This window comes from Calypte anna, chromosome 19 (genome assembly GCF_003957555.1).
Source record: "Calypte anna isolate BGI_N300 chromosome 19, bCalAnn1_v1.p, whole genome shotgun sequence".
Taxonomy (NCBI): Eukaryota; Metazoa; Chordata; class Aves; order Apodiformes; family Trochilidae; genus Calypte; species Calypte anna.
Genome location: NC_044264.1, coordinates 3,458,419 through 3,472,596, shown reverse-complemented (window position 1 = coordinate 3,472,596; position 14,178 = coordinate 3,458,419). Strand labels below are relative to the sequence as shown.

The window sequence follows — 14,178 nt, the reverse complement described above, 5'->3', positions numbered from 1 at the left end:
TTTAAAATGCAGACATTTAAACTGAGAACAAGGTGAGCTATGCAGAAAAAACAGACTCCTGCTAATTAGAAACTGTACAAGTTTTGGAAGCAATTAGTTTCTCACTGGTAAATTTATGAGGGATGTCCAATATCAATCTGCCCCTGCAAAGGACATTAGGGCCACACAGCATAACTCAGAGCCAGGGTGGAAACAGGTTGAGTGCACAACAGCAGACGAGTTGGGGGAGTGTTAAACAGGGAAGTACATTCATTTTTTTAGCTTGGCTCTGAAAGCCTGAAAAAGATTTTTAAATGTTCTTACATTAGAGCAGCCATCCATGCAAATAATAGGCTATGTATCTCCCCAGTTCAGCTGTACAGATGCAGCTCCATACAGCAATATTTCCCCCTCGTTCATTATACAGATTATAATTTGAGCAGCATGAAAAATGTATGCCTGCAGAGGGGGAACTACAACATGACTCATTCCTTTAATAAACTTCAAAGATATCTTTTACAAGGAAAGAAAGCACAGAGGCAAATGGAATAACTAAGTGCTCGGGTGGCTGATTAATTCACAGGCACAAATCAATGAAAATCAGCTTAGCAGCACACAGAATGAAAGCACATCAGCTTTCAACTTCCCCCAACTTCTTCAAACTTGAGTTAATTAACAGTGCTGATACCACTTGAAAACTGTGAGCAGTTGATTAGGGCGGGCCTGGCATATTTTTCTGTAATACATGAAGGTGGTTATTAAGACAGCAAGTTTTGAAAAAGGAGACCATTCTATTGCACACCCTTACCCCCAGCTTTCCAGCAGCAGCAACATCAAGGATGCTGCTTCTTAATTAGTATTTAATAAGGGTGCTTTTAGCATCCTAATTAGGCCACAGAGTTTTAGCCAGATACCTTGAAATGCAGAAGCCTTTTGAAAAGCATCTCAGCTACTTCTGGTTATGCCAGGAATAGGAATCCAGAGCAAGGGGCTGGGTGGGCTCTCGGTTTCCACGCTGCTGGAGTGGAGCTGAATGTGCACAGCTGCATTTAAGCAAAGTCTTGTGCCCAGATGAATATTGGTGTGGTAAGGAGAAAGTTTCTTCCTCTGCTGGAAGATCTGTGTCCTTGCTGGAGATCTTGAGAGCCAACAAGTGTTTCAATCCACAAAGCTAAGAAGGAAAGAGTACCCGGGAACTAAATACGACAGTTTTGTGTCTCTACTCTGAAACTCCAGGCTTCCCAACTTAATTACAGAACAAGAGAATTTTCTTTACTCCTAGCCCACAAATTATGAATTTGTTTAATTGAGGCTCATGTGAACTAACAGAAGAACAAAGCACCAGCCAAGCTGCTGAGTGACAGAGACACTGTTTAAAAATTGGAGCAGCCCTGACCCAAGACAAATGTAAAAAGCCTCAAATTACATGTTGATAGACTGTACTCTGTAATAAAAATGCTTATGAGCTGAGCACCAGCACTGTCCAAATTATATATACAAGCTCTCATGCACGTCTGGCTCCTTGCTGGAGTGGATTTGGGGTCCCTGGTTGCTTTTAATAACCACTTTCAAGTTGACTGAACGAAGGACACTGGTTTATTTGTGTCAGTTAAATCAGAAAGCAGGAATGGAACTGGTTAATTCTGCAGCCTAACCCCAAGATTTCACCCCAGCTCTCCAGATGCACCACACTGGATGCAGATTTGGCCCTACAGCAGCCAGAAATCTTCAGTGACTGCCTTGAAGTCAAAAGAACTCCTCCTGTGAAAGCTAAATTCCAAAATGCTGGACACAGCCTCTCATTCCAGCTCCTCAACATCCACCACAGAGGTATTAAGAGAGAAACAGCCCCTGGGATATTGCTCACCCCCTGACAAGGAGCAACTGCCCAGGGGGATGGGAGGGGGGAGCAGAAAGACAGACTGAAAGGCAGGAGGGGAATTTTCAGCCAGTGACCTGCTTTGCTACAACCCACTCCTACTCTGCCTCAGTTTCCCCAGCTGTAACACAAACATTTATGCCCATGGCTCTGAGTGCATCAGAGACAACTGAGCACCCCAGTGCTGGCCATCACAGAACCAATTCCCTTCATGTTCTACAGCCTCCTTTGGTCATATCTAAAAACCTCACAAGCTTATGGCAATTTCTATGCCTTGTGTTTCCCCCCTACTTTGGATACCAACCTTTATTGGAACACAAAATAAATATATAAGGACAGTCCACTGTAGCTTGGATTTTTCACCAGGCTTCAGTTTGCACCCAAGCCCAAGACTACAAAAACACCTCCTCAGTTTCAGAAATGCATTTGTATCAAACCACAGGCTGGGTTAAATGCTGGCTTTTCAATGGAACTGCAGGGCAGGGTCACCTGAAAATTTAAAATTCAGTCATCCACCTAATGATTGCAATGAAGCTTGTTCTAGAGCCTCACTGCGTACTTACAGCATGAAAATGACACTGATGTCAAGCTGAACTCCTCAGGAACACCTGTGAGTAACTTGTAACCCTTATCTGGATCCACAGCAGGGTCCCTGCCTCTGTCACCCCCAGCTGCTAACAAGAAAAGGGGCAGCTTCCAGCAGATGCTGATCAGGAACCACCTGGAGCAGTTTTTACTGCAGGGCAGGGGGTCTGGGATGTACAGGATCCCAGACTGGTTTGGGTTGGAAGGAACCTTAAAGCTCATTCAGTCCCAGCCCCTGCCATGGTCAGGGACACCTCCCACAGCCCAGGGTGCTCCAAGCCCCATCCAACCTTCAACACTGCCAGGGATGGGGCAGCCACAGCTTCTCTGCTAAACCTGGGACAGGGGCTCAGCACCCTCACACTAAAGAATTCCTTCCTCTGATCTCATCTCAATCTCCCCTCTTCCAGTTTAAACCCATCACCCATTGTCCTATCACTACATACGCTTATAGGTGCCTTACAACACGGATTGGGGAACTGAAGTTAAATCTTGAATGGCATTCATTTGTGCAAAAAAACAGAAAGTGAGGGGTTAAAGCAGCTCTAGAACTGAGTCCAACCTTAGGCAAATGCTTCTGGCTAAAGAATGAACTGAACATTCACCAAAGCCTCTTTGGATCCTACAGAGGAGCCCAATCTCCCTCTCATCAGCTGCCAGGTGTTCAGTATTTTTTAACCCATCCTTTCCCAGGGCAGCCTGGACCCAGCAGCTCCAGCACAAGGAGGGGGTGGTGCAGCCCTCCCCCTGCCCACCTCTGATGTTCCACAGCTCATGGCTTGGCCTTGGACCCATCTGTGGAGAGGACATTAAGTGGTCAGGGGTTTTCTTTTCAGGTCTGGAAATGAACAATTGAGTGGATTTATTTTACAACAGGCAGCTAGGACAGGACATTTTGAAACTTCACCTTCTCTCTATCTAAATGCAGACTGGAACAGCAGCAAGTCTCTGAATGGCTTTTTGACAGGTGGGGGCAACTGCCTCTTGCTGCATGCAATTAAAAACTCATTAAGGCAAAGCTCATTTTCCACGTTATTTTAAGCACTTAAATAATCTTTACTGTTTATTATGACAAGACTGAGCAGATAGGGACAGATACTTCCCTCTGGTCCCTCCTTCCAAACATTTACTTGGTCATTTTAATCCTGCAGCAAAGCCTGATGCCAGGAGCAGGAGCTGCAGTCCCAGAACACCATCCTCAGCTCTGCTGGACACCAAACCCATCACTGAGCTGGGTGTGAGGGTGCTGTGCTGGAGCTGCAGAAAAATCACTGGGGACAAGTGCTTTCAAGTGGCTAAAAACTGATTGCACCAAGGCTTGAGGAAATTCTGTGCAGTGCCACAACTCTGCCTGAGTCATGCCCATGGGATGAAGAGCCCTGAAACAAAGGCTGAGCTGGGCAGGCTTTTTTATTTGGTTGACTTGGGTTGGTTTTTTTTCCCCTTAAATTAAAATGAATGGATACAAGCAGCACGCTCTGCTCTTGTTGCAAAAGCTGCAAGATGAAACCTTCAGTTCATGAAATGCAGAGCCCTTCCCCGGAGATGCCATTTCACCTCTGTCTCTGATCTTCTTCACCACTGCAGAAACAGCTCTGGGATCAAAACCCCTGGATTGACCTGCACCCTTCCACACAACAACCCTACAGCTACAGGCAGTGCAGGGGGTACAGCTGCAGGGAAATGTGGAAGTGTCTGCAGTGCCCAAAGCTCCAATCTGGGTGTCCAGGGGCTTTCCTGGCCTCACAGCAGCCTGGCCCTGCAAGGTGACCCTTAGGACCCATCCACATCTCATAGGAAAATCCTTTTGTCCCTTTTGTTTAAGCAGCAATATAAATGGTCACCTACTGCACGGCAGCACAAGCCTCTGGCTTGTGAAACACCAGGGGGGCAACCTCACAGAAAGGTGAGTGACACGTTCCAGGTTGTGCATCTAACAATCAGCCTCGTACAGGTGTGACAGTGACACTGTGACATTAAACCAGACCAGTGCAAGGAATAAAACTGATGTGTATTAATACCCCCATGAATGATTCTTCTTTTGCTTGTGTTTCACACAAGGGTAATCAAGGCTAATTTCTATTGGCTTAAAGAAGAGAAAGAGAGTCCCACAGAGTTATGCTCCTGTAAGATACTCATGTAAATGAGAACAAGTGTTAAGCCCTGCAAGAATCTAAATCTCTATCCACACCACCCCATGAGCCTCTCCAAAGCAACAGGGGATTAGTTACATTCATTTTAAATGAACGTCATTTATCTCAAGTATTTAACCAGGAAATCCTGCTGAGTGGGGCCCATGTTCTGGTAGCTGCTTTGCTGTAGCTTGTAATATTTTTTTTGTTTATTTGCTTTTAGCAGGACCTGGTCTTTGCCTTTTTAACCTATCATGCTAGGGTTTTGGAAAATAAAACAAACCCCCCCCCCAAAAAAAAAAAACAAAACACAAACAAAACAAACAAACAAAAAAAAAACCAAACCAAACCAACCCTAAGCGAAATCCAAATGCCAAATAGATTTTTCAATTTGCTTCATTCTCTAAGGAACACAAGAAGTTACTTTTAATCAATAATATCAAGTCTTCTAGGGAAGCTCCCAGGTGACAAACACAGCTGTGACCACAACTCCTGGGGCTGGACTAAAAGGCAGTGACACACTGGCAGGAGTTTGTGTCCAAGTGCAGATCAACACAGAGTGAATGAAAGGGAAGAATGACAACAACAAGGAGTGTTAGATTTGAACACACCTCAACCCAAGCCATCTTTCTTTGGGGCAGTATTTAAATCCCAACTTTACACACTCCTGCATCAAGCATCACTTTCAGTGCTGTGGGATTCCCTCTGTGTGAGCACTCCCTGGGGGGTGGGATGGAGATGCAGCCCCTCTGCTGCTGCTCTGCTCACTTTTCATTCCATAGCAGTCAAACATTGCAGGGACACAGTCCCTGGCCCTCTGCTTCACCCTGCGGGTGCACAGGCAGAAGCCATGAAGCATCCTGAAGCCTTCCACACCCCACTGCAGGAACCCCCCCAGCAGGGATCCTGCTGCAGGAGGAGGTGATCTCATGGGGAGGGAGCTGGACAAGAGCCCCGCCAGTGTAGGATTAAAGATGAGGAGATAAAAACACAGTGTCTGGGGAGTGCAGAGCTGAATGCAAAGGAGGGTGACCCCCTGATGAGGTGAGGTCAGAGTCTGGGGTGAGGTCTGAGTGCAGGCACAGCAGCCACAGAAAGTGTCCACACCCCACCAGCCATCCATCCAAGGATAAAGAAGTAAGGAAGACATCCTTAAGAAAATGACATCCCCCTTGTCAGCCTCTCCTGTGGTACTTGCCTGGACTGTTTCTGCCCTGCAGCAACACAACTCACTCATTGTTCATCAGCCACTCCAAACACTTGGCTTGCTCCCTCCGGCCAAGAAAAGGGAAAAATTGGTTCCATGGTTGAGATGAGATGAGAAACTCTGTCATCCCCTCAGGTTACAAAGTCACAGAGACGCAGCAACAGAAAGCCACTGTGACTCCCCCACTGAGCTAAATCTTCCACAGTTTAGGAGCACTGATGTTCAGCAGGAACCAACAAATGAAACTATGTAGAAGGGAGGCCACCAGCTGGGCTAATACTGGATTTAGTGTGAGCAACTTCCCCTCTGCAGAGCACCAAGTGCCCACCTTCTGGAACATCCCACAGAAGAGAGGCAGGAAGACAAAGAACCCTTGTTCTCCCATGAAAACATCCTGCAGAAATACTGTGAGCAAGACCTTTCATCCAACTTAGGGGTCTACTTAACTATAACCAAGGATGTCAAGCAAATCCACTGCTCCAGGGAAGCCATCACAAAATGGCATGGCTTGTAAGAAGGATGGAAATGACATGTAGACCCCAAATGTTGTGCCAGCACAGAGCTGCTCTCAGGCAGTGATAACATCAGCTGCAGGTGGGCACTGCCGGCAAGGCTGCTCCTGAAGGCATCTGTCAAGAACATGAACTTTGCTTTCCTGTCTTCAAAATCAAGGTAACAGGACAGCAGGGCTCTGTTTAAAAGCTCAATTAAAGAGAAAAAAACCCAGAGACTATTTCAAAGGCACGAATGAGATGGAGCAGTGCCCTGAGACGTCATCCTTGGTGCTGAAGCTGAAAAGGAACGAGTGTGTTTCCTTGTACTCTGCTGCTCACTCTCTGCTGTCAGACTTGCTCCATGGTTTTGGGAAGCTTTGGAAACTCTTCCTCCCTCCACAAGACTGGAAACAAAGAGCAAAGCATAGATGTTTTTTGGGCTCTGAGCACACAGATGGCAGTGAAGCTCTGAAAGGCACTGGTGAGGTCTGTAGTGAGAGCTGTGACCAGGGAAAAGGGAACTTCCCCATCACTCCCAGCCTATGTACAGCCACGAGCAGAGACAAGGGAGAGAGATGCTGCATCCTTTAAAAAGGCTCAAACCTGAGCTTCCCTGTGTCCCTGACAGCTGCTCTTGGGACTGGAAAGAGAAGAGATTTTCCACAGGCCACCTACAATGTTTTGTGGACAGGGTTTAGGCACGAGGCTGCACCATTCATGGAAGAAGAAACCAAGGCATGAGATGTGTAAAGCCCTTTGCTTGAAGACACTGTGATCTGGTAAGGACCAGCACCCTGGTAAGACTCTTCTGTCCACCAGCACTTGGCAGAATTTCACCTACCTGCTGGAATATTTCTGAAAAAATGCCATTTAGATCAAAGCATCCCACTTGGCAATGTAATTGATCAGCATGAAGCAGAACACAACTTTTAACCACGCAAACAAAAAAAACGTTTTTGCTTTTGTGCTGCTTCCTGTTAACCAATCAGATGTGCAAGTGGGATGCAAACTGACACTCAGAGAAGTCCACAAAAGAGCCACATCACCCATCAGCACACAACCATCCAGTGCCAGCTGCACTCCTCTGCCTTCCTTGTTCTCCAGCCCCTCGGAGCCCCCTTGGATCCTGGTGTGTGCAGCTACATCACCATGAGGGCTTGGGAACATCCCCTGCAGCCCTTCTCTGCCTGCCTCAGTTAACACTTTTCCAAACCTATATACATCCTCTTCAGAGAAAGTCCTTGCTGGCTGAGATCTGGAAAAGCACTTTGAAGCAAAAGATGAAATTTGCAAACTTGAATTTTTGCAAAGATGAAAATTTTGCTGGAAGCAGCATGGGCAGAAACCTGTCCCAGCTGAACAAAAAAAGTGTCAGAAGTACATCTGCAACCACCTTGGTAATAACTATGATGAGTTCTTTTTTTCACCTATTTCCCTGGCACTCTGAGGAATGATTTTGCCAGGGAAGAGCCACTGGGAAAGCTGAGCTCCATACTGCTGGGAACCCAGGGCTGCGAGGCTGAATCCTTCCCCAGACAAAGGGAGCAGCAGCCTTAGAGGAGACGTGCTGCCCCTGGAGAGGGTTCAGGGGAATCCACGCTCAGAACCATTGATTAACTTTCATCTGATTCATTTTACTAATTAAAGTTGCTACACATGATGGAGCAGTGCTGTCCCAATGCTCCAGGCTGGCGTGCACACTCATCTCTGCCCTCCTCACACCCTGGAAGAAAAAATCTTCTACTCCCAGGCTGCAGGAGAGGAGTTGGGAGATGCAAGGCAGGAAGGGCATCACAGAAGTACTCATTCTACCAGGTTTTACATGAGGAATATACAAGAGGCTGATCCCCATTCAAAAACTGAGTTTTTTTCCCCAAACCACACACAGAATCTTACTCTGTATTAAGCTATCAGCTTCAGCAGAACTTTGAGAGCAAAAGAGCACTCACTACAGATAACATCAAGACCTTCAGGGCTGGTTTTGTAAGAAAACTGCAGCAAACTCCCGATTTTTTTCCTTCAAATCAGCAGTAAATAAAGACTTTTAAAAAGGGAAGAAAGAAAGAAAAGAAAAAAGGGAAAGGAAAAGAAAACATCCAGAAGTAATAGAGCTGCAAAAACCCAGAGCAGAAGTGAATGGCCTGGTTTGCAGGGGAGCTGCCAGATGAATGTGCTGATGGTGATTCCTTACAGAACATTTTGTTACGTGCAGCTTTTACATTCTCTACACACTAAATAGATTAATTTCAAGATAAAGCATGTCCTGCCCTGCTGTAGCCTCCTGTTAATAGCTCTTCCAGTCCCAGAGGGTGATATTTCCCCTTTTCACAGCCTGATGAGTACCACACATCAGTAAACCAGATGCTATCACCTTCTTCCCCTGCAAAATTCAAGACCACGATGGGAAGGATCCCAGCACAAAAGACCCAACTTGTCCTAGAATATTTTGTTTCAAATGCTGGTTGACATAAAAGAGAAATATCTATCTATCAGTCTCTGCTTTCAGGAGAAGTACACAAAAGACCAGAGGCTTGTAATTCCATTGAGCAGAAGGGGATGCTGGCTGGCACAGAGCTAGTCTTGCATAACACTGAAGACTACTCCAAATGCACACGTAAGATATTAGAAACCTGGTTGCCTAATGTTAAAAGCAAAAGATTTTATGCAGCACTGAAATATTTGGAAGAACTGAATTTACTCGTACAAGTTTAGACCAGGGGGTAGGGGAGAATGGAGAGGGAAAAAAGGTAAAATACTGATGGAAAAAAAAACCCAGAAGCTCTGAGCAGCTCACCTTGACCTCGATGAAGTCAGGTTTACCAAGGGATATCAGGTCAGCATAGGCTCTGAGTTCATCCACGTTCCAAGCCTTCACCAGTGTCAGTCTGTAGACAGTGCGCTGGTGCTGAAACACAGGAATCACTGCATTAGTAACATCCTGACAGGGATGCTCCAGCTTCCCAGACACCCTCAAACTGGGGAAAAAAAAAAAAAAAAAAGTCATGAATTTATTCCCATAACTCAGGGGCTAAAACAAACTGGATCCCAACCAGGAATCACTTGTTCTTGCAAGGAAGCTACTCCAGAGCATCTATGAGCTGAGCTGCTTTTCACAATACAAAGATTTACCTTCCCTCTAAATATCCCAAGCACTTTGCTTTTACAGGAGCTTTAACATAATGGGAAAATAACCAGGAAATGCATCACTCTTTGATTTGCTTCCCCAGGCATAAAATCTCACTACCAGTTGCTACACAGATACCTTTATTTCCTCCATCTGGATCGTTTGGCACCAGTGACTTTTGGACAAGCCACACAAGAACAGACAGAGCATTGTCTGCCCCTGTCCTCAAACTCTTCCAGCACATTAGGTACAATATTGCAGAGCAAAGGCTCTCCTGGGATTGGTTATGCAGAACATTTTATTGGAAGCACAAAGTGACAATTCAAATCACACCCAGGACCACTGAAACCCCCCCAAGCCTTACCAAAAGCATGGTGCAGACTGTGGAAGGAGCACAGGAGCAGCACTGGGGACAACCAGAGCAGCCTCCAGCCCTCCCCACCCTCTGCAACCAGTTCCTGCCTGGCACCATCCCTGCAGGAGCTTTCCCCTCCATCCCACAGCTCCTCACCCCACCAAACCTGACTGATGTCTGTGCCCAGCAGCAGCCAGCACTCCAAGAACTTCTTTCCTTGGGGCTGGTTTGATTTGCCCTCAAAGGGCTGCTCACCAAAGAAGTTCTGGGTGAAAAATAGGACTTGTACTATCAATACAAGCACTTGGCCGTGGAACAAATTCAGGCTCAGTGCTTGTATCTGCTCCTTCCCTTCATCTCCCACTGTTCTCTTTCAGTTATCTCTGGAGTTTATTTATAGAGCAATCTGCCAGCAAAATTGTTTTTTGAACTAACTCACTTTCCTTCCTTGGCACCCTGGAGACTGAAAAAGACAATAAAAGCATCAGCTTAGGCAGAGTGAGAGGACAATAACAAATCCACATCACCCAAGGCTCCAGGGCTGTATCCCAGGGCTGGAATCCAATTCTCCAGCTCCAGGAAGTCAGGTCTCAGACACAGGCTGAGGTAAAAGATTCTCCCATACCTGTTACCTGTGACATTCCCAGGGCACAAGGTCACCTGAACTTCAGTGCCACATGTGGCAAGCATGCACACTATTCCATTTATGACATTTTTCAATCCAGAAAAAGTTAAGAAAGAGATCCTCCTACTGAACTCTGCATCATAAACCTGAGACCATTTCCCACCCACACTGATGCCTCTGACAGCACCCACAAGCCAGGGGCAAACAGGGATGGATCCCAGGACCCTGAGTTCCAGGGCTGGGTTAGTAAGAAGCCCATGGTATTACCCATCCCCAAGAGAAAAATCACTATTTCCTAGGACCAAGCCCCAGCCTACCCACATTTTACTCCTTCAGAACCTCTTGAGCTACACAGCACAGAAGCAAATTTTGCCTTCTGTATAAAAATCAAGCATCACTTACTAAAACACATTTCTGTGTTTGCCATAGGAAAAAAATCCAAACATTTTCTACAGCAACTTGGTGTGGAAACATTCCAGATCATTTACTAACAAACAATTAGAGAACAAACAAATAAAAAATGTCTAAGTGCACTCTCATCTCAGGGACCTAAAGCACCAGGTAAATGGGAACACACATGGGAGATAAACACAAATGAATATTAAATAGGTACAAGGAGCCAGTGACATGATTGGAAATGCAAAGGTAGAGCTGGAGATAGTTGAAGGTCAAATATTACAAGAATTAAATACCTGGCCACTACTTTATCTGTAGAATATAACCACATATATACAAGAACAAGATTCAAATGGATTGGCAAAAGAAAGGTTTGGGCCAAAAGACCACAGGCAAGTATGAAATCAGTTAATTACTGAAGAGAAAAACAAAGAAGGAACTAATAAAAAAAAATAAACGCATCATTTGCCATATAACAGGGAATGAAGAAACCAGAGGGAAAATGTCTAACAAGAAGAAAAACTCCAATACACACATGGCTGCCAACTGGCTGAAGTGATTAGATACCCAATTAATCGAGAAATGTCTCCCCAAAGGTCAGCTCACAGCAGTAAACAAACGCAGGCAGCTTCTCAGCAAAAGTAAATAAATCCCATATTTTAGTATCAGCCCTGACCCAGGGCTGCTGATCCAGACCTCAAGCTGGGAGCTCAGGTCCCCAGTGCTGGCATTGGAATGGGGAGACCACCATGATGGGAAGCTTTTAGGAGTCTGTTTGGGGGCTTTGGGGTGGTTTTTTGTTTTTTGTTTGCTTGGTTGTTTTGTTTTTTCTTTGTTGTTTCTTTTTTTTTGTTTTTGTACTAAAATTAAGAGCAAATTTCAAAGCATCCTGTGGGACCCAGACCCACTGCTGGGTGAGTGCAGGAAAACTCCCAGCCTTCAGATAACCACCAGGAATCGAGGAAAGGGCCTGGAGTTGCACCACGAGAGGTTTAGACTGGATTTGAGGAAGAATTTCATTCCTGAGAGAGTAGTCAGGCATTGGAACAAGATGCCCAGGGAGGTGGTGGAGTCACCATCACTGGAGGTGAATTAAATAACGTGGAGGTGAAGCACTTCAGGATGTGCTCTGGGGGGCGATACAGATACTGATTTAAATGTTTTGTTTGGTGAGGGAGGATGATGTTGGACGTGGTGATCTCAGGGGTCTTTTCCAACCGTGACAATTCTGTGTGAGTGAAACAAAACACAGGACAAAAAGTGGGATGAAAGTCTTAGAAAAGCCACTTTATCTTCAGACAGCAGGCATTTGCTGTTTGGGGAAAAACAAGCAGATAATGGGAAACTGGACTCAGAAAGAAAACAGTCCCAAGTGCTGGAATTAAGGGTAATGAACAATATCAGATGTGTGCAAAGCTCCTCCAGGCTGCTGATTTATATTATAACAAGGCCAGGAGTGCAGTGGACCCAGCAGAGCTTGGCATGGCACCACTGCTGAGCAGCAAGGGCAAGACCAGGTAACTGAGGTGCTGGCAGGGCAGGGGGGCATCTGCTCCCCTGAAGGGGACACAAGTGACAAGTGTCACTTACAGAACCACCACACTGCTTGGAGCAAGCTTAGAAAATGAAACCACTCTTCCCCCTATGGTTCAGTTCCTTTACCAGATCTCCAAACACTGCAGAAGATGTAGGAGATGTGTTTAGAGGCTGAAAGGAGCACTTGCAGCAATGGAAAAAAAAAAAAAGCAGCATCTTTGTTGGTAGCAAAAATTGAAGGCCATTAGATCAAGGGAGATGACTCTGGGAGTGTCACAGGTCACTTCAGAACCATGCTGAGATTTCAAGGTTCCCCCCTCCATCTCTGGTGGCTGAGGGATGAGCCAAATGCACACCCAGCTCCTGGGACATGGCACTGGAGAGAACTCCCTGCACCTCCTCTGTCCTGCCAAAATCCAGAGGATGCAGAGTATTTAAAGAAACAAAAGTCTACTCTACTAAAAGGGGATTAAATCAGATTGAAAAGATGAATATCAATGGTTATGCAAGAGGAAACAAATGCTTGGCTCTCATTTGGCAACTCACAGCACTGCACTGGTGGCCACCCCCAGGATGTCTCCCCCTGGGATTGCTCCCCAGGAGGCAGCACAAAGTTTCTTGTCTGCTCTGACCCTTGGGGCTCAACCCTCTGCTGGGGTTCAGAGAGCTGCCCCCCCAGAGCCCTCCTTCCCCTGCCCTGACAGAGCAGCCTCCAGCACTGTCACCTTCTTTTATCCATGCCTGGCTGTTTCCTAAATGGTCCCTGCAGCTCCAGAGCAGAGGGAGCAGGTTCAGGGAAAGCCACAAAATACTGAGAGCCCCTGGAGGAGCTGCCCTGCTTCCCAGTGCCTGGCACCCATCCCAAGGGGGAATGTGACATCAGGCACAGAGACACCACCAGCTGGAGCAGGGACACACACACCCAGGCATGACCAAAACCCAACGAGACCAGCAAAAATATTCTATAAAATATTCTAAAAATATTTTATATTTAGAATATTTTACTATTTATATAAAATTATAGTATATAAATATAATATTATCATAATTTGTATTTTATATTAATATATATACAATATATATTTATATATTATAATTTAATATCATATTAAATTATATAAATACAAATATATATAAATACATATATTTAAAATATATATTATAAGTATGTGTATAAATTTATATATTACACTTACATTTAAATATTCATTTTATTTTATATATGTCATATCTATCATATATGCATGTCATATCATATGTCATAAAATTATATTTTATATTTATATTATGTTTGTATATTGTTTCTATTTAGGATATATATCTATATTTTATGTACTTTATGCTTATTTTTTAGAATATAAAATATTCTAAAAATATTCTTTAAGATTATTTTTTTTTTTGCAAAAATACAAACACTGGCAAAAAATATTCTTTTGGCAAAGGCCATGCAAGTGCAATTACCACCACCAAGCAGCAAGCCAGCCCTTCCTGCAGCACCCAAAGTCCAGGCACTTGGCATCTTCCAGGGTGAGCAGGGACACTCCCTGCCCAGCACCTTGGTGCAGCTGCTCAGAGCACCTCACTTCTGCCTCTGTAATCTGAGGAATGTTTGTAGGGATGAGTCCCTGATCTCTTTCCACACATCTTTCTCAGAACTCCAACAGTTTGTTCTTTCTCTCTCTTTGCAACTGGGCCAAGGCACAAGAACACTTTTTCTGATTAAAAAAAAAAAAAAAAAAAAAAAATCTACCCATTCCTTTATCCATTTTACACTGGTTGTGCACAGGGACTAAACAGTGTGTACAGAGTGGGTTGGGAGGTACCCTGAGGAGAATCCCTGGGGGTGGTGATGGATGAGGAGCTCAG

General features: G+C 45.1%; 1 protein-coding gene across 1 annotated transcript in view; it reads right to left on the bottom strand.

Moving 5' to 3' along the window:
- Positions 1–14,178, bottom strand: part of TYW1B (tRNA-yW synthesizing protein 1 homolog B) — a 104,299-nt gene that overhangs the window by 20,500 nt on the left and 69,621 nt on the right. The window contains 1 exon segment of the mRNA XM_030462417.1: positions 9,071–9,181. Within this exon segment, the coding sequence (XP_030318277.1) occupies positions 9,071–9,181 (111 nt within the window).